General features: G+C 36.6%; 1 protein-coding gene across 4 annotated transcripts in view; it reads right to left on the reverse strand.

The window, feature by feature from the left end:
* Window positions 1-25528, reverse strand: part of CABIN1 (calcineurin binding protein 1) — a 128119-nt gene that overhangs the window by 99423 nt on the left and 3168 nt on the right. For all 4 annotated transcript variants that reach the window (XM_068910841.1, XM_068910842.1, XM_068910839.1 and 1 more), the window contains 18 exons: window positions 25184-25276; window positions 24061-24174; window positions 23732-23866; window positions 23291-23471; window positions 20607-20736; window positions 18785-18934; window positions 17480-17772; window positions 16677-16845; window positions 14677-14813; window positions 14055-14272; window positions 12082-12160; window positions 11659-11846; window positions 10285-10434; window positions 9318-9512; window positions 7930-8166; window positions 6599-6755; window positions 6236-6351; window positions 625-786 (listed from right to left, as the gene is read on the reverse strand). In XM_068910841.1, the coding sequence (XP_068766942.1) occupies window positions 625-786; window positions 6236-6351; window positions 6599-6755; window positions 7930-8166; window positions 9318-9512; window positions 10285-10434; window positions 11659-11846; window positions 12082-12160; window positions 14055-14272; window positions 14677-14813; window positions 16677-16845; window positions 17480-17772; window positions 18785-18934; window positions 20607-20736; window positions 23291-23471; window positions 23732-23866; window positions 24061-24174; window positions 25184-25276 (2904 nt within the window). The remainder of the gene's footprint in view (window positions 1-624; window positions 787-6235; window positions 6352-6598; window positions 6756-7929; window positions 8167-9317; window positions 9513-10284; window positions 10435-11658; window positions 11847-12081; window positions 12161-14054; window positions 14273-14676; window positions 14814-16676; window positions 16846-17479; window positions 17773-18784; window positions 18935-20606; window positions 20737-23290; window positions 23472-23731; window positions 23867-24060; window positions 24175-25183; window positions 25277-25528) is intronic.

Raw genomic sequence — 25528 nt, forward strand, 5'->3', positions numbered from 1 at the left:
TAAAATCATCTGAGGTTTTTAACAAGTCAATTATGTTTCAGGTACAGGATTGCTGACCTGCTTTTTTGCTCCTCTTAATACTGCAACCCTCTTCCCTTGGCATTCTGTAGTGATCTCCCAAACTCAACTGAATTCCACATATTTGTGATAATCAGCTACCAAATATTCACCATCATAGACTTGTAAAATAAGCTATAGTATAATTTACTTGCATCATTTTTAAAAGTGACATTTTTCACATTCATAAACTGCAAGGTAGGCTGCTAAAGTTCTTCTCTCAAGCTGACTGTTTCCTCTCTACTGTTCTCGAGCGCAAAATTCTCTGTTGAAAACAGGAAAGTCATGGCTCAATAAAATCATTTTGTCAACTGTTTCAAAATGGCAGACTATCATGAGTAAGACTAACATTTCACTTCAAGTATCTGACCCTCTATATTAATAACATCTTCTACATTTTTAAGAGCGTACCCAAAGTTTACTTTCCACAATAAATAAATCAAATCATTTTAAGAAAGAAACTGTACTCTTTCTCATCAGTTATCTGAAGGTGCACTAAAACCAAACAAGATTGTATCTTTCATCACTTCAGGATACTTCATTGACATTACACAATACCTATCTTACCTGCTGTACAGAATGTTCCTCCAGGTACCTTGCTTTGCTTTTTTTGCTAGGAAAACCATATAAACAATAAAAACACTGTTCCAAGGCTGTTTCCAGCTCCTCTTTGTATGGATGAGTATCTTCAGAAGTAGATGCTGCAAGTTCTTTTTGTAGTACTTGAACCTAGAACATGACAAATATCAATGAACAAATCATCTGAGATCTGAAACTTGCATTAACTTACCTAGATGTCTAGATGCAGATGATGAGAACAGCATAAGGATTTTTACATATTTTTTTCCAAAATATAACCAAATATTAACCATATCTCTATAAACTAATCATCTCACACAAATCATTTCAATTATACTGTAGCTGCAATAAAATGCTTTTATTTTTTTCTGTTAATTCATGAACTCCTGTCTTTAATCACTGTTTCAGACTCCAGCTCATTAGAAGCTTCCCACATTTCCTTTTCCACTGCACACCAAGTTGCTTCTGTGAACATAAGCACTAGCTTGCCAACCCGGTGACTAAGCAAAGCTATCACAAGAAAAAGGCACAGAAGACATCTGCTCTAACATGCAAATATAAATTTCCTATTCATGGAGAAAGGGGAGTAGAGAGGACGTTGCTCAAAAAGAAGAGATAACTAATGAAAGTCAGGCTAGAAGAAATACAGAATTGCACAGTATAAATAATATTATAGAAATGGCTATGCATGAAGGAAAGTAGCTTCATTAATCCAAAAAGACTAAACACTGCTGAAAGTTATTATTTTCCACTTCAATATAACATGAAAAAGTACCCATCAGTTGCATATTTTTGGAAGATGTTATTACTCTGAAATACTGGTTGGGAAAAAACAAAGAACAAAAAACAAAAAAAAACCAGAATAGAATGCCAAGAGACGATTCCTTGAACATTTTCACTAAGATTCCTTAAAAATAAATAAATAAAATAAATACCCAGGGACAATCTTGATATTCCAAAGTAAATAGAAACACATTCACCAAAAGTAACCTGGATAGCGGGATTGTGTACCTTTATTTCAAAAGCAAAACAAAAGCCACACTTAACCACTGAGGTTTAAGGATCAAGTCCACTATGTTCTATTGTGAAACTTAAATTCATAAATATGTAAGTGGAAATTCCACTCACATCATCTTAAGCATCCTACAGGCTTTTTTTTTTCTTCAAAAAAAGACACACTGGTATTAGGGAGCACCTGCTTTGTCTGAACAAAACTCATTCGAGGTGGTAGAGGAGATATGCTGCTATAACCAGCATTTGGGAGACTGAAGGGTACAGAAAAATATTAATTCTTCACTGTGATTTGCCTCTAAGTTGTAAGAAGCTGTATACTACCAGGAGAGTCCTATTTGCTGCTAAGTAATTTTGTGTTAATGTTTTTCCTCTGATAGAAAGCATAAACTTTCACTTCTTCATTTTAGGAAGATCTAACTTTTCCAAAACAGCCACAGCCATTCCTCAACACACTGGTTAATTCAAGAGTTTCCACTGCTGAAAGTACACAGTCACAATTTGAAAATGAAAAACATTCATCCATTTGTGATTTGCACCATAATTCCTTTAGAAGTACTTCAGCTGCCTATCACCATTTATCATTCTTCAGTGTACACTAGGATGGCAAACTCAATTATTTGTGCCTACAGTGCATGCTATAATAGGCTTCTCGCAACTGGCTTTCCTGGCACTACCAACTGAGCATCACGAGGCAAAATTCTGCACACAAGCAGCTCATCCGTAAGTGCTGGAAATTAATTCTAAGATTTTAATTCTCTTATACTTAAAAGATTTGTGCTAAGAATAAGATATCATTTTTAAGAGTCAAAAACCTGAAACATAAAATGAGGGTAGAAAAAAGACAATTCTTAGAAGGTACTTCAATGAAATGTTGAGTCACAGCAAGCCACATGCGAGTCACAGCAGTCACCTTATTTCCACAGCTTTTCCTGAATTTGTAAACAGGTTTTGAAATTTAAGAAGCGTAAAGTGTAGATAAGTATGTTGAAAGGAAGATGTAAACATCACCTAATACAGCAACAAAAGCACGGTACTGCTGCAAACACCAGCGACAGAATTATTACCTGAACAGCGTTCAAAACAACCTCCTGTGCTCCTGCTCAGCCTTTGAACTCCTAGCAGTAACCCAGAACTGTTTTTAATAATTCTGGCTCTGACTGTTGCTAAAGGAGTTAACAATACACTAATGTCTTTCATTAACACCGTCTTCTTCAGCCACAATCCACACAAAGTACTTGAGATGATAGTTCGCCTATAGAAGGTGGTCATTTCTTACTGCTAGGATAGTCTATGAAACACACCAGCATGCCTTCTTTCTCTTTAAATACTTTAATCCCGTTTCATTTTTGCCTTTCCTCATCCCTCCAACACCCTTTTGTCTCTGAAAACTAACTACTTGTGAGGAATAACACCAAACTGTATTTCAGTTTAGGAAGCAGGCAATTCTAAGAATGAAAATTGAAGATTTCTTTCAAAGTGCATGATAGCATTTGCAATGACCTAACTGTAAATATATTCAGTTCTTAATTATTTATAGCTTATCCAGGTTCACAGGGCATATTATCAGATTCACCAGGCTGCGGGTGCAGGCACACTGTACAGACACAATTTAGACTCAACACCGAGGAGCACTGCTCATAAGATTCTTCTATACTACACGGAGGGTAAGCTCATCTCTTCTCCCGAAGCACAGTGCCTGAGCTAACAAGCCCTTTGGACCCAAGGCAGATCCATGCGAAGGCACCTCAGGTGTATCAGCATTATGTTCCTAGTACTTGGAAGACTGAGGAGAGCAGGATGCAGAGGTAATCTAATAGTTCACACTGAAGCAATTTCAGCTCAAACTCTGTTTATTAGCTCCAGCCCTGCCAGAGAGACGACTCCTGCAGAAGCCCTCAGGCTCTCCACCCCTTCCTTCCTGGCTGGCTAAATTACTGGCCTGGACACGCTGCTGCTCAAATGCAGAGGTAGATGGGCTCTGGCACTGAGCTGTGGCTAATGAGCTCCAGGGAGCGCTGAGAAGGAAAATGAAGAGATTCCTGAGTAGCTCTGTGCAGAACTAATCATGATTTTCTCTTAGCTGATGGTAATAAACCTCAATGAAGTCAAGCTGAATCTGAGACGCACCACTGAAATATCCCTGTAGAGCACTGCTCAATGAATGCCACAGTACTGCATTACTTACAAAACAAAAGTCTTGTTAGCTTTTCTGAAAAGAAATCACACTTCAGCATATTTCTGTAAGACAACACTATGTCCACATTCTTCCATTTAAAGGTCATTACTTTGGTCTCACAGTCTCTGATGACAGAAAAATGTCCTTACAAATTTTAATTATGCTATATGCTAACTTAAAGCACTTCAAACTCCATCAGAAAGCAACACGTACAGTATTTTTGCTTAAAAACAAAAACCAAGAGAACTCCGCGTGCTGAGCTGCTCTGCTTTGCTGCCAGCTATCCACATCCCTACGACCAGCTATCCACATCTCTGCTGCATGCATTTTTATATTTACCGTCTCTGATAACATGTGGAAGGCATGTCAAGGATACTCATTCCACCCCTTTCAGCACAAACACAGTTTCCACTCAAGTTCTTTCTGTACCTTTAACTAGCTACTTTCATGTTCTGGAGAAGAACAAAACCAAAACCTAGGAAAAAACCTTGCAATGATTAAAACAAGCTATGCAATGCTTTACAAAAGCTTTGAAAATATTTTTTCTATATTTTTCCTTCATATGAATGATCAGATTATCCTTCAAAGCACAAGATTGTTATCTTCTTAATATTGCACACCTTCAAAAGTTCTATTCATTGTAATAAATTCATTATGAATTCAGCATTGTTTAATAGGAAACATCTAGACTGGTTACATTGCACTAAGTATTTCCATTCCCTTTCCTCCTCGTCTGTTACTTCAAATCCTCTTTATCTTTCTATTATTGGACTAAGGAAAAAAGAAAAGTAGACCTGAACATAATTGAGACTGATTAACAGGTCACTGGAGGAAACAAGAGTTTCCACTGTCATGTCTGTCTCATCTATGCATAAGTGAGTAGAATTTAGTTTCTAATGTCATTGATTATGAGCGTGACAATCACTAAACTGCAAACCACTATCAAATATTTCAACTCTGAGGAAGGTGTGGCATTCTATATGAGAAAGTTGGCCTTTTAGGAAAAAGCACTGTGACATTACTAACAATCGCTTCAACGGCATTCGTCCACATACGATATTTGGGCCTTCTTTCTGAGGAATTAACTTGCTTGTTCTCCATGCTATGGTTTGATTATTTTCTGGCATCACATTCTGCAGGCAATCAGGACTACCTATTCCTGGAGCAAGCTCTGCTAAGCCCACCTGCCTTCTTTCTCGTCTGGATGACTGAAGTGAACACCCACTAGACGGCACTGCTGAGTTGCACAAGTCGTTTGCCCAAAGTTTACCATTTCTATCCTGCCTAGCTCATTTCCTCTTCAGGGGATAGCAGCCAAGGTCACTGCTGGAAGACTGGAGCAGGAAGCCTGCTCCATGCACTCAGGCAGCTCACCTTGCAGCAAGACATTTGAGAAGTGAGCAGGGAAAATGAATCTTTTGCTCTTTCTCTTATTTTTCCTGACATTGTTCATGCTCCCTCTCTCTTCAGCCAGTAAGGTTGGGTTGAGTGTTCACCTTCCTCAAAGCAAAACCAAGACCTTGGAGGACAGCTGAGAATTAGAGTTGTTACTGAGTAAAATGTTATCAGAATATATAAAATAAAATTTGGAACTTAAATCAGAGTAAGCCTTTTCTGCAAAGAGGATGGGGTCTTGTTGACCTGCCAGACACAACAGAAGGAGATAAAACTGGATACAGATTCTGTACTCAGGTATTCCCTCTCACAGGTCAAGTCCTGACCCCAAGCTGCAAGCAGTTTTAGATATTCATTTTAAAAAGAAAAAAACCTTTGACCTTACAACAGGGAAGAATATACAACAATGATAAGTTATCATATTACAAGTCTTCTGTATGAAGGCTGATAAGAAATTTGTATTAACCTCAACAAACCTTATCCCTGTTCATTTTTAAGGATTAGAAGGTACGTCTTTTGAGGTTAAACACCACAAGTCTCAAATCATGCAACTGAATTCTATTATGATCACCGGTTGAAAAAAGGCTATACTTTTCTTAAGTGCTTTTTTTTTTTTTTTTTTTTTAAAGCACTTAACGCTTTTCCAGTGCTTTACTTTTTCAAGGCAAGTTAGATCTTCTACTAGTTCCCATTTAAGAAGTTATTTATAGTATAAAGTTTGTTATGCAAGGGCATCTCCTGTCTTTACAAAAAGGCCTGTTTAGAGTGGGTAATGATGGACAGGAGTGTGCAATAACAATACTTCATTAATCAAATTGACCAAAATATTTGTGTGTTTAGCTGGAAGAAGGAGGAAAGTAGATTAAAAAAATGTATTTTTAACATGCAGACATTAGCAATATAATAAACTACTTAATATAACTTTGAAGTTGGCCCTGCTTTGAGACGCAGGTTGGCCAGATGACCTCCTGAGGTCTTTTCCAACCTAAATTATTCTATAATACTCCTACTTACATAAAACTTGAGAAGAGCGCCATCTGAGTTGCAACACCACGATCTTCTTCCCAAATATTCATGAGCAGTGTTCAGCAGCATGAGAGAAGAAGGCAGCATAGGGGTATCAGGACTCGCTGAAAGACAGACACTGGTAAATAGTTAAGTAGTACGGAAACTGAGTTAAATCCAAGTAGCCACTGCTTTATTCAGCAAAAAAGACTTCTCTTAGAATGAGTTTCCTACATGGTAAGAAAGTGATGTTTGTATACCCCTCTACTCCCTTCATCCAATAAGATAATAAGATAAACAGAAGAATTTTCCCACTCATTTCCAGAGGTAGATTGTGAGGAACAAAGCTTAAACAAAATGCAAATAAATTACCTTCTTCCCCTTGAGTCTGCTGCTGCTGCTGACAGCAAAGGGATCGAAATGCATCTTCCTCATGCTGGATGATCCTGTGCAGGATAATCCATGGAAGCACTGAGGAGACGTATGGTTCTTTGGGTTCTTCCTGGACTGCCATGCTGCAGTCTATGATCTAGTAAAGAAACAGACATTACACATACAAAGTGATAGGTATTAGAGTCACGTATGAATCCTTTCCATACAACAAATTGGTAATGCACTCTACTCCAAGGAAATAATGCAAAGTTGAGTCTCAAGCTTCTCACAACGACTGGGTGTAAAAGTCCTACAAATAAACTGGGACAGGGGAGAGCAGAAGACCATTTTCCATATACAGACATTTCTCTTACACTGTCATTTCATTTCCAACTAGTTATCTCTCCGTTAGTATCACGTTCAAACAACTCCAAATGAGTAAAGGCACAGAAGAATTTCTTATGTTAAAAGGCATTATTACTGTATAAGAAATTTATCTATAACAGGACAAGGAAAAGGCAGGTAGTTAAGAGAACTCAAAAATAAATAAGACAACATGAAAGCTTTATCAGAACTGGTAAAGATCAATCAGAATCATTAACACACAAAAGATGCAACTGAATAAATTCTAACAAAAAACAGAATATGGGCCACTTGGCCAGTATTTATTAGAGAAATGCACCTACTATTTACATTTAAAAACCTGCTTTTTTGATTTTTGACATAAACTAGACAAGCTTCTTAAAGAACAGAATTGAGAGTCTGCCATTTGTGTTACTTTGGCTTAGAATTTCTCAGTTTTAAAAATTTTGAAAGTAGCATCTCTAAAAGACTATACATTATCTGTTAACATAACACTAGAAACAGTCATCGCATGACTTTTTTCTGCCCTCTCCTCACCACCCCCTCAATTTTGACTTGAGCCACACTTAGCTGGGCCAGTACTTAGATGCAACTCTGTCACGTGCCTAAAACTCACAGGATCTTTTTTCTGGTTCAAGGCACATACAGCCAAGATTGGTGCCATAATTTACAAACTGCACCCAGTCAGCTAAATCAATCTCTGCATTATCAGCATTACAAATAGAGCATAAGAAATCAGCCTTGCTCCTTGGCTTATCTTATTACTGTTCTCTGCAAGCTCAGTGTTTAAAGCTAGCTATTGTTACTGATTCCAGAGCAGGTGGTCAGTATGTCTCTACCATATGGAAATGAAAACTAAGATTCTGAAGGTAACACCCGTTCCTCTCCCGACAAAAATCTAGTACAAAACAGTCACTGTGAGCGGGTGGGAATTCCGACAGCAGCTCAAGTGCAGGTGAACAGGTTACCTGAATGAGGTTATTTGTTAATCGAACAAGGCTTGGCGTTACAGAAGAGTCCTTCAGGATGCTGTTGTCTGATGACAGTGAACTATCTATTCCTGCGAGCAGCTGTGTTACCGTAGCAACCCACTCTTCTTTAGCAGAGGCTGCTGCCATGTTAATCATCTGCTGAATTGCTTCATTCAAGGCAACTTCTGAGCATTCAAAGCATTGTTTGTAATCCTGCAGTTTGAGCAGGGAGTCCTAGGGAACGTGCATATGAAAAAACTACTATAAGGAAGAAGGGCTTGTTTCAAACCATGAATGCACAATAGGAGAAGAAAATGTACTACCTAATGTTAATGCGCTTGTTTTGCGATGGTAACTGAGCACCTTTAAATATCACATAAAAATGAACAATAAAAGGAAGAAAAGCATGGATACTGGAGGGTAAATATACAACTAGGATCTCCATTTCAGAAAATCTTCACTGCATCTTTCTGCTCAAATAAGAGAGAAGCAAGAAAAATAAATTTCAGGAAAGGGATGACTGTAGGCCTAAAATTCTAACCAGATGCTGTTGAATAGAGGTCCTACAGTCATTATAATCTTGTACTACCATTTTATTACTTCATAAATAACAAAGCAGCAAGTAGAAGGCCAGTATTACTGCAACATCCTCCTGCTTATTTCTTCTTTGCCAAGTCTGGGTCAATGAGATGGCCTGAAGGCTATAGGATTTGGCTCAGTCCAGTTAAAATATCATCACAGAAAACAAGTCACAAGAAAATACTAAGAACCTGACAGACTCAAACTGTTCCTACAGCTGAGGCCATTTGTACACTGATTTTCATGATGACACTTACATGGACAAATAATCTGTAGCAATTATACTGCATGCAGCTATCAACAGTTTGCCACTCATGCAGGACAAAGAGCATACATCAAAATAATCCTTCACATGCTAGCTAGCTCTCAAGTTTCAGGTAAAGAATGCTTGTGATTCACCATGTAGTTGAGAGTAGCAAAAGCAGGAAGTATCACAGCAGACACAGATAGTGTAAATCCATCCATAAGATGCTTCTGCAAATGATTCAAGTTTATTTGAAATTATGATCTTTTTGGTGATTTCACATAGGCCTTAGGCATCTTATACCTTAGCAAAATTCTCAGTTAGTAAATTCTTTATATTGACTCTATTGATAAACATACATATAATGGCATCAATATAATTTATCAATAGTTATACTGATGCCAATAAAGCTATGCTGTTTACAGCTTTGATTCCATGTTTGCTTTGTAAATGAGACTCATTACCCATTAACACCCACTCTCCAAATCCTTTCATCCTGTTTTCAAGAATAAAGCAGCTGCAGTCTCTTACTAAAAATGCATTTTTAAGAAACAAAGCAAACCTGCAGGAGAAGCAGCTGTGCTGGTCTCTCTGGTATGGATGTCACAAATTCCAGATGCTTAGCTCTGCCATAACCGTTAAAGCATAATGTCGGACGAAGCAGATGCACCACCGCGTTATAATCCCCTGACTCATACAATCGCTGGATCTCTTCCAAAGACTGGCATCTCTCTAGAGACTTCAAGTTCTTATCAATCTGCAAATATCACAGATGGCACCATCAAACCTTCATTTTACTTTCACACACGTTTGATTACTGACATTTCTCTTAGCAGTTCAGCTGTAAAGGTATGTGAACTCTATAGCTACATTCAGGAATATAAACCATGAAGAAAAACACCTACTATGTAACAACTCATCCCACATATTTTTAATGATTACATTTTAATTATTATACAGGACTATAGTGTTGTAACAACTTTAAACTCTATTCCACCCCCTACCGCCTCGCCCAAATCACACATTTTTACACTGCCAAGAAAACTCATCAGAAGGACTTCAAAATGAAGACGGCATCCTCCGTGCTGGAGTTCATCCTCAATAACAGCAGTAGAAGAACGGAAGATGAAGATTCCTTTCTTTAAAAGTATATGCCATTTTTTATGTGGAAAACACTGACTGCTGAAGTCAAGAGCTCATTTAAGCAATGGCGAAATTTATTTTCAAGCTGTTCTTAAACTTATAACACTAGTCTAATAATCTACTGTTCCACATGGAGCAGCTCTAACAAAAATGCTTTTAATTTTGCATAAAAGCAACCTTAAGTTGTACACGACCAACAGACCCACAAAAGTATCTTTCTGAAAAGGAGATAACTGCCTCATTTAACTATGAACCTGACCTTTTACTCTTAGAAAAATCTTAAGACAAGTACAGTAAAATTCCATCACAAAAGAGCTACTTCATAGATGACCTCTGAAAGTGGGTGGAATGGAACGGGAAGAATACACCTACGAATTAATTCTTACCTCTTCTAAAGAAACAACAGAATCAACATGTAGATTAGGTAACCGGATTACAATGCTGCATTCATTGCCAGCTTTGGCTTGTATTGCAGTGGAGCTCTGTAGCATTTCAGTACAAATATCATAATTTTCAAGCGCCTGTTCCATGTCACCCTACAGAAACAGTACAGAAGAAGACAACCTGAAGAGTACCATCTGCAGCAAGGTTTTCCAAAGCATCTAGGAAATATTTAAATTCAATGCAGGCACTATCAGTGTGATTAATGCACAGAGTATCCTCTGAAATATAACCAATCAATCCACACAACAGTCTCCAATAAGAAACTTAGCAGTATATCTTACCAAGGACTTTTATAATAGCAGAAACAAATCAGGGGAAAATATTTTGAATTGCATACATCTGAAAGATTCATTTAGACTGACTGAAATCCCCTCTCTTTAAAAACACGGAAGAGTAAAACAGTAGAAGTGACTCTTTGATATTTAGAAAACAAAACAGTTAAGTCAAACATTCTTATAATCAGTGAACTGAACTCCGATTGCTCTGTCCAGCTGAAGTACATACTAAAGCTAAACGGCCAGGAGAGGAACGCAAGCTGCACAGGCAAAAGTATAACTCACTATACCTGAGTATAACTCACTAAACTTTCTTTTCCCCTCAAAAAAGTTTGTTAGAAAGAAATCTTGAGATGTAAAAACTAAGTAAGGAAGGAACCAGTCAGTTCATGTATATGGAACTTGACTCATATTATTAGTTGAGGACTACTATAAATATAATTGATATGTAAACAAATTCTTTGATGTCCTGAGAAAGCAATGCTTGTCTGAGATCAAATAACGTTTCCTTCAAGTGCTTCCCTTAGTGATAGGTTTAAAACTCTCTGCTTAGAAATTTGTATATGAAATTGATCTTCAAAAGAAGAATCATGGGGCATTGAGGAAGGGGGTGGCAATTAACATAAAATTTACTTCAATTGGAAGCTACACTTTGAACTCTTTGGAACTTTATTATAGTATCCACTAGCATCCCCAAAATTCAATTTGAAAGTTAATTCCTGTTCTGCAGCTACATGCTACTACTGCAAATAACTTTAGTCCAAATGTATTTCTGTAAGCTGAATAGTGGCTACTTTAAACACAGACGTACCTATTACATACATCTGAATACTAGCTTAGCATATGAAAATTCCTACTTCATTCCCACCTCTACCCTTAGGGATGACTGATTATATCAAGAAGAAAGATGAAACTGGTGTGTGCTAAATTGATTTTATCCCCGCACTTAAAGGAGCCGAGATTCCTGTAGCGTGTCTCTGAACAACATTAGTTTTAACTGCTGGGAAAATTTTACTTGTTAAATTCAAAAGTAAAACCAACCTGCAGTGCTAGAAAGCGAGCTTTCAGCCAATACACCCGAGTCACAAACTCCATCCAGCCTTCCTCAAATAGATCTCGCTGCGAGGATGCAAATGACAATTGCAATAGGTCTCCCAAGAAATGAGTTCCTGGGAAGTCAGGACCAAACTTTCCATTCACAGAGGCAGCAGGGCAATTCCGTGGAGAAACTGCAAATCAATTAATTATTCTTTATCACAAAATTACTAGCATCCCATGAAGTGTCCCACATACCAATATTTCAAAAGTACTGATCTATTTTAATTTAAACATTCGTAGACCAAAGATGAGTATCTGTTCAGATTTTAAGAAAAGAAATCTAACAAATTCCTAGGGGAAAAAAAAACACTCTTCCTTTACCTAGAATATTTTTAGAATTTAATGTAAGAAATATATGATTCTCACCTGTAGAGCTCTTCCCTTTGGTCAATAGCCACTGATCTAATTGCAATTCCATGCAAGAAAGGCTCATCAACATCATATCCTGCAAAAAAAGCATGAAGATATCAAGAAAGGGTCTACAGAAACAAAGAAGAAAGAATTTAAACTGAATTTGCAATTTACTTGAAAGTAAGCCTTCCAAATTCTTGTCTTGTGATTTCTATTTCTAAGCTGTTGCTATTTTTATCTCTGTCTAAAGAAAGGTGTACAACAGCATTTAAAAAGCAACAGCACCAACAACACTTAGAAGTAGCAATGAAAAATTTCAGAAAAATCCCATAAAATAATGTAGTCAGTGAAGCAACGCCTGATCTTGGAAAAAACTGACATCCTCATTACTGCATCAGGTTGAACTAAACTATATTAAAACGTTAAATCATGCTAGAAGCATGTTTCTAGAATATGTGACAGAAGCACTGACATTTAAAAAGTAAGAAGTCTAGACCTAATTTTTTTTTTTTTTCAGTATTTATCTCCATGAGACTGAACACGTATTCTAGTTTTATCAGCTTTTTAACACTTGTTGGATATAATTCAGGAGCATATTAAAAAACCGTAACTACAGATCTCAACAATACGGTAGTTTTGTGCAGTGAAGGATATACTATTTTCTAATTGCATCCATAGCAACAGGTCCACTTGGAAAAAGCAGGTGCTCATGAAAAGGTTCAAATGTCTGTAGTACATCTTACCCGAATACTCCTTTATAGACTGAAAAACCCAAATTCATTAGAATCAGGATAGTTTATAGATCCAGTTTAAAATAAATTCAAGGATTAACAAGAACAGGCAAGAAGGAGAATATTGATTTTTAATATAACAACTGGAAAGTCTTGATGTTTTAAATTTCGCATACAAGCAAGAAGTTAACAGGGTCCTGATGAGAACCAAGGAAATATCTGATATTTTAACCAAAATAAGTATATTTACAAATGTGAAAATATAATGTGAATATATATGAAAATATACATAAATATAAAAAGCAAACACAGGATGTATAAGGTGTTTTAACACTTCCCACACCGCAATACTTTTTTTTTTTTTTAAACCAAGTCATTGACATACAGCTTTCACAATTCATTTTACATTTGCAAAAAAGTAGAAATATTTTTGATAGAAAACAAAATTTATCTGGAGTTGCAGTCATCCTAAGGACAAAAAAAACAAACTTTCCAAACTAATACATGTTGCTGATCTCCTAGAGATAGGCACATGAAGAACACATACTCAACGGACAAGAAGCATCAGTACTGATTTTATGCTTTAAGTACCTTGCACCATTAAGCCTATGTTCAACATTAAATTAATGAACTTAATAGCTTTCCTATTTGCATTTGTGAAATGGAGATGTAAAAAGTCAGTAAGAGTGTTTTCCTTAATTTAATTTTTTTTTACTGTTAATTGTAGGTTATTTAAAAGATAATAATTTTTTTCTCTATGTAGAGCAGATACGTTGACCCACAATCAGCACTACGACATATATTAAAAACAAATAAACAGAAAAACAATATGGCAGCTTTTCCACTCACCTGATGACAAAAGAAAACTTTTGCCATTTCCAGAGCAGAGGGAGGGAGGGAACAGAAGAAAAGAAAGGGCAACAGAGTAAAGGAGTAAAATATATTTAAGTATATATTATAAATATTATGTATATATGCTTATATATACACATATCATGAATATAATATACTCAACTATAGTAAAGTATCACCAAGATATGTTCAGGAGTTCAGTAACAGTTATGTGAGCAGCAGTACACCAAAATTTATGAAAAATGCAGGAGCTAGGGCACACAGTACCCCAGACAGAGCTAAGGAAAGCCTGAATACAATTTGGAGATTTCAGTTAGGTACTTTCCACCCAGAGTCATACAGTAGTATAAGGAAAAAGTAGTATAAGGAAGAGTAAAAGCAGTATAAGGAAGAGTACTTTGTTACCTTGATATGTTGATTACTTGAGTCCCTCAGTAAGGGATTGGGAAGACTACTACTGTGCTTTCTCCAGCTGTTATAAATACTAAGAACCACCTCAGACAAGCCAGGAGGCCACTTTACCAGGAACTTTTGGCTGATTACTTTTAGATATCTCATCATCAGCTCCAACATCCCACCATTGTTCAGGTTATCCAGCAGGAATTCATGAACATCTTGTTTCTCTAGAAAGCAGATCGATACAAAGCCATACATGTTTAAGGTCAAGACAGACCATGACTTGAATCAAGTTAGTTTCACTAGCAAGTGTTTTACACACTAATCTTGCAGAAAGGCTGCACTAGTTTTTCTGTGCTGCATACACACTGAATTAGGTTACTGCATTCTAATATGTTCAAATGGGAACACACATGCAATATAGCTCTTAAACAGAACAGCTAAGCAGTCCATGAGAAATCAGAAATTCTATCTGTTACCAACTGAAGTATTTCCACCTCATAAAATGACACTTCTTAGAATAATGCTTTTTTTTTTGTCTCTTCTGGCTGTAAGACAGGAAGATGCAGAAAATAAAGCATACAAGAGGGAAGAACCAACAGAAAACAAGGATTTATAATGAAATCCCTACCAGATTCCATAAACGTTGTAGAATCAAATGACATTCTGTGTGGTCCAACATGCTGGAAATTCTCTTCTTTGATCTCTGACTGCACCTCATAGTTATTGAAAGGGTCCTCCTCCTCCTCTGGATCTAATTTCCTCAATCTAGGTGAAAGGAGAGCAAATATATAATACCAATAAAATCCTCATTCTTTCTTTCAGTAGTGAGTGAAATCTAAACATGGCACGTCACGCATATTTTAACAGCAAAAGTATGGTAAATGAAGCACATCCAGAGGTTTAAATCTAGTTCAAGTTTTGCCAGGGCAAGAAAGATTCAAGACCAACATATCTAAAAGCAAAAGAATATAGAAAGCAAAGTTACAGAACCTTAAGGCTCTATAAATAAACTTTATAAAATGACATGCCTGCTTTCAATGCTTTTATTAATTTTTGAAATAAACAAAAAGTACTGTTATTTCAGACAGCAACATTTTTTTTCTTTAAAGCAACGTAGGCTAACTTAAATAATCCTGAAACCTAATACACAATGCAAAAGGAAGACAGGCTTTCAATCTGCATGTCAGATTTATTTCAATTTGCATGTCCAATCAGGTGATTGCAATTTGCACGTCAAAAATGTGCAAAAAAACCAAAACAAAAACATTTAAATCATTTCACAATCTTTTGACCATGAAAGGACTCGTTTACTTTTTTGGAAGTGATGTCAGAGAGAATGATTTTCTTAATATATATTTTGCATGGAATCATGGACTTGCTATCTGTATGGGATAAAAATAATTGGTGTTTTACAAAGCATTACCAAGAATTTTTGCTTAATAGCTTAATGTGAGGTCAACCAGATAGTAGCCAATTTGCTCACAAACAAAAGGAGCCACTGCCAGACACAACATGAAATCCAATTTATGATAAAACCAAGCAGTCTTGCTTTTCTTTATATTGAAAAAGCACGTCACAGAAGACTCACATTCCAAAATTCCCATGACTGAACATCTTGGGGATCATTTGCACCACCAACAACCAACCCGTTCAAGTTAGAAAGACACCAATAGCAAGATGGACTGTGAGAGCAAGAACATTTCTATCTAGCTGCTTCACTGCAACTTCAGTTCCTACTCTATAAGTATCCAAGAGTTAGCAAGTTTGTAAGCTCACTGTTCTTCTTAATAACATTTTTTCCTTGCTCACAAGACTGAACAGCAAAGAAGGCTGTTCTATTCCATTTCACCTTTTCGCTTGATAATATGAAAGTTTGACTCTGTAATAAGCAAAGACAGGCCCCTGAAAGGGGGAAACCTCAAGTAAACTTTAATTTCCGTAAATGAAAAGCTTCTCTTTCTTCAGCAGTGTTCTAAACTCCTGAGAAACGTGTCTTGTGCAGGTTGGTTTGTTTGTTTGTTTTAAGTACATTCCCACTGGCAGTGTCCTGTTAAAGTGTGCGTACAGCAGGGAGAGGATAAACATGCAAGAGTGCAACAGAAAAGCAACATAAAACTTGAAATATAAGAAAGCTTTATATATGATCCTGAGACAGTGCTCTGGTTATTGAATAAAAATTTGATTTCATTATTATGTTATCAATATAGAATGAATCGATTCAGGTCAAATTGTTTAGCTAAGAACTATAAACACCTCATTATTAGAGCCGTCTTAGAATTTATGAGGATCATTTATTTTTCATATGAATTGACTGAAATACTGTACCTTGACTCCAAATCAAGGTTACTTTGTTTGTGGATCTCATCCAATCTGACACATGTATTGCTTTCTAATTCAGTTTCAAATTAATAAAAGCTTTCTTATTTCTAAATTATTTCTTAAATAATTTTCACTGAAAACAATTTTCATAAATGTATAAAAAGACATTGCATCACTTTTCCTTCTGAAAGGAATATGGGCCTAGCGTTTTTAAGGTCGGGGCATATCTATCAACCAAAACCCTAAACAGTTTCCTCTAAATAGCCCTTGATGCTCCCAAAACTGAAGAAAAACATTGCTGTACTGTACCTAGAAGGAAGGAATTTCACCAACAGCTCTTGAAAGTCAACTTTCTCTTCTTTTTTACACTTGGTATTCCGGACTCTAGCAGATCTCCTTTTTGCTGTTTCACCACTTTCTTCTGTAATTCTCTTTCGCTTCACCCCTTTCTTAGACTTATCACCTGCAGATACGTCACCTAATAAAAGAATTAAAATAAAAATAAAAAAATAAAAAGATATTGAAAGGTCCAAATTGCTGAACAAAACAAAGTGGATAACCTATTTCTCTTATAACAGCTCCTTCTCTCTAAGCAGCTCAAGACAATCTTAACAAAATTGATATTAATCACTGCTAGAAAGGAGATATGATTCTTCTCATCTTAAAGATGGGAAAACGCAAGCGTGAGTCAATTGCACAAAGCCAGAAGCTGCACTGGGGGAACAAATGAAAAAACCAACCAACCAAACCAAAAAAACCCCACACAAACCAAAAACAAACTCCCCCCCACACACACATAAATAAATAACTTTGACTCCCAAATCTAGATAGGAAAGTAAGTCCACTGTCCTGAACACTGGTCCTATGACTTAGTTGTTAACCAATGATTTTTCAGGCAGTGTAGGTGGCTTTCACTTTCCCTAACATGAATTGTTAACAGTTTAGCTTTATGGAGCTTAACTGTCCTTCTTCTACTATGTGTGACATGCACACTGAAAAGGTTCTGAATCTTACCAGGAAGTATTTTAAAGACAGCATTCCCCAATGCGTTCTGTAGTGCTTTTTATACCCAGATAAGCAGGAAAGATATCTTGAATCTCAGACTCAAGTACCTTGCTCGCCTACAGCAGCTCCTGGCTCCAATAAATTCTGACTGTGACTTGGAAAATTGGGTGTCACTGGAGTAAAAGTTAATACAGGATCTGGCATTGTCACCACTGGATTAGTGCTGACTGGAGTGGGCTGAATAACACTGACAGGAGTAGAGGTAGGAGAAAGAATCAAGTGTTGAACTGGGTCTCGGTATTCCGAGAGATCAATTCTCTTTCCGAGACTAGGTCGAGGAGGGTCACATGTTGTGAGGTGGTGATACATGGCAAGTAAAGTTTCTCCTAAACACTTCCACCTGCACAAGAAAATGCAACAGCATCATAATTTCATTAACTCTTCTCCTATTATTTTCTATATTATATTTATAAACCTGAGAGCATTCAGCATTATTTTTCTCTGATAGCTTGCAGTTAGAAAGCGTAGCTCAGCAACGCAAGAGGAATACATATCTGAGAGTCAAAACCTGTCCCACAACTTGAGAAGCTGGAGAACATCTTTCAGTTTTCTGTCATACGGATCATTGACAATGTCAAGCCTGGGACAGAGGTTCTTAGGGGCTCTCTTTCTAGAATATACCACTTAAAAAGCACAAGAATAACAAGCAGCAACACAAAGCTTTCAGATAAAACAGGTGAATCAGCTGCAATAGGAAGGAAATGCGAGATGAGGACGTGCCTAATCTCAAAAAATGTCTCTAACAAAAATAACCTATGCAATAGTTGCTGTAGGTCCTGTATTTCATCAACAAAAATAACAAAATATCTCAATCTTATCTACAATTAGAAGCAACTTCTCTTCAACAGGACCTGCTTGCAGAACACAATAATAGTAGAGGCAAATATGTGCAAAAAAAATAAAAAATAAAAATCAAGCCTCTTGTATATTAAAATAATTTCTTACGTCTTTATTTAAGATATCTTGCTGTATAAGAACTGTAATTTGTTTCCAAGTTTCCATTATCCAGACAGTGAAAGCATTTTTAAAAAGCTAAACTTACTTTGAAGTTCACAAACTAGCTAGCAATATAGGAAAATTCCAATAATATGGCTGAAACAGCTGCCAAATCGTTCTTAGAGATGTTTTTTACATCCAGCTGCAGTTTTAATTCAAAGGTTAAAACTGATAGATAGAGGATTTACATTAAAAGCACAAGCAGAAGAAAACAGCCTATGGACTGATAAAACATGAAAATACTGTTTGGTTTTTTACAGGAAAAAGACATTCTGAAGAAATTTAGGCTGACAACTGTGGTGCGCCTCAAGTGACTTCAGAAAAGCCATCTGCAAAAAGAAAATAGGAAGACCTACGTCAAAAAGGGAATTGGCTGGACAAGCTTGAGATCTGGTTCTCTGTCTCGCACTAGCAAAGCCTGTCTTTTCTTACGTAGCTCCAGTGTTTCATCTAGGATTCTTCCTGTTTCAGCTGCACTCACATTTACGTTATGAATAGACATGTCACTAAAAAAAAATAGTAAGAAATGAAGACAAGTTAAGCCTTTTTGAATCTGGAGATAAACATTTGAGGTTTTCCTCAGCGTAGCAAAAATAAACAGTATTAGAACAAACATTCAAAGGACATTATTTTACAAGCTTTATAGCACACATATAGAAGTGAGACTTTCCTCTTTTGTTTTCCAAATACTGAGAAATGAAAGGGAAGCAGGATTCTTTGTTTGCTTTCTTGAACAGTGATGGCTCATAAAATTTTCAACAAAAAAATTATACATGGCTGAAAAATTTGTTTCATTCCAAGGTGCTGTTTTGAGCAATTTCACTTCACCACAAATATAATTTGGGTTTGAAAACTATCTTGTGCATTCCAAGTCTAGGAATAAATTTTTGGAAGTTACAAATAATCCACTTTTTTCAGAGATATCACAATCTAGAAGAAAATAAGCGGCTGAAAGCCTTGGCTTAATTCAGCATGTAACTCATTTTAAGAGCCAGACCTAAGGTATCTTAATAACTTAGGGTTTCTGTTACTAAACAAAGCTTTCTGCCAAAGGCCTACTGCTATACCTGGAACCTTTGAGCCTTAAAAATGAAATTATCCTTTCTCTTCTAAATCTTTGCTCTAAATAATCTATATTTCACATTCTAGATGTTAAAGCAGTCCAAAACGTTCAATTTATTTTTGAGCGATTTATTACATAACCAAGGATATGAGCTAGGATGTGCATTCCACTTCAATTTACCCACATCCCATTAACACAGAGTACGGATGTTACCTGCACATGCAGTTGATTACTATATCCAGTGAGACTGAACTATAATTAAATTAAAACCCAAACTTATTTCTTGAGCTCTGCTGATTAGCAGAGCAATACATTAGATATCAGAAGTAGCTCTGCTGTGGAACTGTCAGTTAACTTGGACGCTTGACGTAAATGTTATGGGCCTTTATTTTTTCTCCCATTTTCTTCTTACTCATTCATACTATGAAATCTGCACAGAAAGAGATAGTCTTCCTTGCGGAGCTGTACCACACCAAACTTTTTTAGTAAAAGTTTTGCACATCATAATAAAAATAAGGGAATAAAATCTCAAACATAATATTGCAAAATAGCTTCCAGAATTACAGCAGTCTGAAAATTTAATTAACTCCAAGAATTTCTGCATCTTGGACACCAATGACATTTATAAAGTCTGATGACTGTACTCATTTGTCATTAAAAATGAGCAGGGCTCTTCGATACCATATAGATATGAAAAAGTTGCATTAAGTCCCAAATTTGTAAGTCCTTCAAAAAGTGGTAAAGTTTTTTTGAATTAGGAGAGAAGCTTCCTCTAATGGAAGAGATGAGTTTTTGAATGCTGCAGATATCAGCTACAAATACATAAATAAAATGAAACAAAGTAACAGATTAAAATAGATATAGGTATGAAAATAAGTGAGCAGTAGCAAATGGATTTTTTCTTCCCTTTCTACCTCCCCCCCTCCAAAGTAATTACTGCAGAATATTCTGCCAGTAGCAGCAATAATTTATATTGCTTTTTTTTTTTTTTTTAATTTAGCTGACAGGTTAGCAAGATATTGTTTTAGCTTAAAGAACTATATCGCACCAGCTTCTCAGAACAAACCCAAACCCCAAATTTTCACTTCAAATGCTGTATAAACTATAGGATTCACCATTTGAGGAACATCCTTAGGGAATCTTTCCGGAGGCAAGGTTGCTCCTCAAAGATCTTCTCCTTCAGAACCAGTCCTTTGCTGTATAGACAATCTTTTTCCAGAGCTTTGCAGATAAAGTACAAACACGCTAAAAGAGAAATAAAAACGTAACGGCCAATCTGCCGCTTCGGCTCATTCAAAAGCTCCCATTTTGGGCTTTTATATACACACCACTAAATTCCAACTAAACACGGTATTTCCACAGACCAACAGCTTTTTGCCAAATAGTAATTTGCCAAAAAATTAAACGGGTGAGGATACAGGTAAAATAATCTATTATATCCTCCCAAATGTTATATCCAGAAAAGAGCATCGGCAATTTCATTTACATAGCTTTTTTGTATTATATCTTGTATTTACTTTCAAGACACTCATTCCTGCACAAAAGAAGTTAAAATCGTAAAACAGAATCATAGTCATTTAGCATTTTCATGTTACGTTTTGCTCACATGAGCTATCACATTAAGAGAACTAGGACCACTCCAATAGGGCAAACCTAGGGGATCAGACTCAACATTTCTTCCATCTTGCACCTTCTTTCCTAAACTTCATTTGAATCATCTTCATCTAACAGATATAATTCAAATGTAAAATTTGGGAGTCATTTGTATCAACCACTACAACTATAATTAACTATACTAGGCTATGAACTAGACTGTAGTTTTATACCCAAATCCTGGAACTATGTAGCTGGAAATGACTACAAAAACAAAACAAAACACCCCACACACATCAAGAGGAGAGAGAGCAGCCTATAAGGAAGCTTTCTGTAGAGGCTCTGATGACCAATACATCATATGTCCAGATGATACTTCTGCTCCAAATCTTACTAACTTCAACAGCAGCAACAACAAAAAAGGTGTTTTGGAAAAGCAATTATTCTTCATAGAAATAAATGCCCTTCCATGCAAAATTAAACATTCCTCAATGAGGGGAGCGGAGGAAAGAACTACTAAAAAAGGAAAAAAAGTATCAAGGAAACTTCGATAGAACTCCGTTATAGAACCCTTACTTAAGTTCAGGCAACTCCACTTACATAGAATTTCTCACTAGCAAAGACAATTTCACTCATTATAGCAGTCTCGTATAGAAATATACTGGTCCTTATGCAATGCCGAAGTATTGAAAGAAGTGAAAATTCTGTCTGCATATTCCCTAAAGATACAGAAAATGCAGCAACAATGGAAATGGTAATGAAATGGTATTAATGCTGTAGGGCTGCTCATTTTGAAGGTCAAGTAGAATTCTTCTCCAGGAACAGCAGATAGTTCAGCTTCCTAAAGTTTGGGGTGCCTCAAATATGCCGGAAAGCAGCACAGCTGAGGTGAGCAGTTTTATAAGACATCATTCTCCGCTAAAATTCCAGAAGAAATGAATGGCAGTTGTTATACAGAAATAACCTTGCGCGATCCCCATTCCATACTAACATTTCATTAGATAGATGAAGAGAGAGTGCAGTTCTGACAGCACTGATTTCTTTAAGAACAATGTTAAAAAGGGGGCAGTGTAATGAAGCAGTGCAGTCTCCTTTGTCCTCTCTGTGATCTCACGTTTCATTATTTGTACTACACCATTTTCTTGTTGCCTTTCTTACTGCACAAAGATACATTAGAACTGCCAAAAGTTACAATTCTGATCTTTTCGCATATATTTGAAATGGAAGCACATATATGGTCTTTAACAGTTAGGGCTCGCACCTTCAAATGACCATAATTATATTAAATACACTATAGCAACTTCAGTGATAATAGAAAAGGAAGAGAAGCTGTCACTATTCTGTTGACTAATGAACTCAAGAGTTCCCAGCTCCTGATTCTTCCTGCTGCTTCCAGACTGACATACAACTCCAAGAATCTTGCAGTGGTTCTGCAACAAAAGCTAAGTTACATTGTAAAGTTACTCTGTAAACAGTGGAGTGATTTTTTTGTTTGTTTGAAGAACTAAAATGCTCTATCTGTTGACTGGTTCTGGCTGTATAAGACCTGGTCCACAAGCTCTAAGGTGAAAGATACCTTTCTAATGATTTCGGAGGACTTAGGATCAGGTCCTATTTTATGAAGCAAGTCATGGAAGATCTAACAGCTGATAGACTTTGGAGTAAAAGTTCAAATACCTTTACTTCAGATTTCATTTATCAAGGACAATATGCTCTGTAGTCCACTTCAATCACTTTCCATGACAGCAGCATATCCTTTGGTGAAATTCACCCACCTGACTCCTGGCTGAACACAGAAGTCTGACAGTTTTCCTTCCCTTTCTCCTTCCTTTTATTCACCATTTGTAGCTTGCTCTGATGAACTTACAAATATGCAAGTTGGGCAGCTTTGTTTTGTTTTTTTTTTAAATGAAAAAGACATTTTCAAATCAGAAGCAGAGAGATCCAGCATCAAAATGCAGTTCCACTCATAGTTCTTAGAAAACAACATATACTACATTTGTTTTTGGGGTAACCAGAATCGATTACAAATCCTCGTACTTTATTATGAAGTAAAAATCCCCACTGTATCCTAATGTACTATATCTTTACTCAAGATACGCTTTTTCCTGTACAACTGCATTGTTTTACATTGTTTATTGATACGCAAAGTTAAACATCTCTTAAGACGTTTCTAAAAAACAAGCTAACAAAAAGCTGTACTTACTCGTATAGTCACTGAGCGTGTACAAGACTGTGACAAGGTTATCTAGACAAGGCCAGTGATCAGGATTACACCTGAGACCTTCTTCAAAAGCATGACGAGCTAAAGGCAGGCGGACTAGTTTTATTGCTACACGGCCAATTTTATACCACAGGTTGACATCAGTCGAGTCTAGCATTACGGCCTAGAAGGCATAACAAACAACGTTATTTGCATTTCAGACATGCATACCTGCTTATCTCTAGGGATTATCACTGCTTTGGTTTTCAACAGGAACAGTATTGGGATGGGGACTGAATGATGGGGAAGTTATGACACATATAACGTCCAAAAGCACAGAGAATTCATGCATACTCATTAAGTATGCTGAAAGGCACATATCTGTATTTTGGCAGGTTTTTGTAAACACTGAGGTGCCACTATTTCATTTCAACTGGACTGTACCTCCAAATAAAACTCCATGGCTGTCTCTAGGTCATCCCGCTGTGCTGCCAGCTGTGCTAGGTTTTTATAGGTGGAATACTTTAACATCAAGCCTGGATGTTTCAGCCCTTCTTTCTCATCACCAGAAAGAACTGCCTAGAAATGATTAGAAAACCACAACCTGGGCATTAGGAATTAGATTAGTTTAAAAAAAAAAAAAAAAAAGGGGGGGGGGGCCAGGGGATAACCTGTCAATAACCCATCAGTAACACTGACATTTCTAGTTAGCCAATAAGAAATAAAATATACAGACAGTTACTTTTTATTTTCATTCTCTAGATTTCACTGACCTCTCTCAGAAGACGAGTCTCAAGAAGCTCATGGTAAGCTTTAGCAGACTCTTCAAAACGGTCATGTTTCTGGAGGTCCAAAGCTTTGTGGTACAACGCAAAAGCTTCTGCTTCCTGTGGTTTAAAACATCAGAAACTATTCCGTAGGGTGATTTTATTAAATATGACAACATACTTACATCTACTATGAACAGCAGTGTTTTTGCACTTGCAAACAAGATTGGATCATTTTTGCATCCATTTCACTGGTTTTCAGATGGGCTTCTGGAAAAACAGTAGTGCTTTAGTAGTGCTCTCTGCTATATATCAGTCCCCCTCCAGAGAGTTTTGGAATTCTGTATTAAATTTAAGTTAAATTTGACAAAGGCATAGAGTTCTAAAAGATACCATGTTTCTGGGAGTTTTATGAAGCCTGGCAGGTGGACAGAGACACAAATCCCATTAATACACTCACCAAAATGGAAGTTCAGCCTTCCTGCCTTTGGGACCAATCTGGCAGCCAAGACAGCGGCAGCCAGCTGGTTGAACATCACAGGCAGAGTTCAGAACTAACCATAGAGCATTTTTAATTCAAAATAACATCTAGGATCCACTTCTTAGGCACCAAAGAAGATTATTTAACAAAAAAAAAAAAAAAAAAGGAAAAAGAAACCCTATCTGTATCTATGCAGCATTACAGATACCTACACCAAAAACGGAGGAGCATGTGATAAATAAAGAACATCTACCTCATTCTACAGCCTATCCAGCAGCTGAAACATTCTACAGTACAGTGGCAATGTTACAGGTCTGTAACAAGCCGTTAACATGAGCAAAACTGGTACCTGACAGACCACAGAATGAAATGAAGATCCAAGTCCTACCTCCCAGCTCCCTCTCATTTGTACTGGAAGTACTGTAGTATGATATAAGTTTTTATTAGCATAGCAGAAAAGCAACCTTACTGACTCAACACAGTCCATCTGAGTGAAGCTTTAGCTTGCTAAAGGCAAACTTCAAGAGACATTAACACACCTTTCTTAGGAGGAAAATAAGAATGAACAAATCCCTGTAACTAGAGATTACATGAGAAAACAAAATTCCCATCAGTTATGCCCAATAAGAAAATAGTGAGTTTACTTACTTGAGCTTCCTTCGTCTGTGTCTTATGACTTTTGAAGTTATCTTCATAGTCATCCTCAATCGTGGAGCTTGCATTTAGCGCTGCAATTCGAATCTAGAACCATAATCAAGACATGCCAAGAAATGGTAAATTTATCTGTGTCCCAGTTTCTCTTGCAAACTGGATTTTTCTTATTTTTTTTACTTTACTTGACAAATGGGCAATATTGTAACTTTATACAGTATTGGAGATCTCACAAGAACAGCAACGAATTCAGGCATGTTCACTAATTGCAAATAATACGTCAAAACTATTTTTTTCCCAAAATCAGCTGATAAACCAAGCTTAAAATTTCAATCCTCTTTC

The sequence above is a fragment of the Struthio camelus genome, chromosome 17, assembly GCF_040807025.1.
Source record: "Struthio camelus isolate bStrCam1 chromosome 17, bStrCam1.hap1, whole genome shotgun sequence".
In the NCBI taxonomy this organism is placed as follows: Eukaryota; Metazoa; Chordata; class Aves; order Struthioniformes; family Struthionidae; genus Struthio; species Struthio camelus.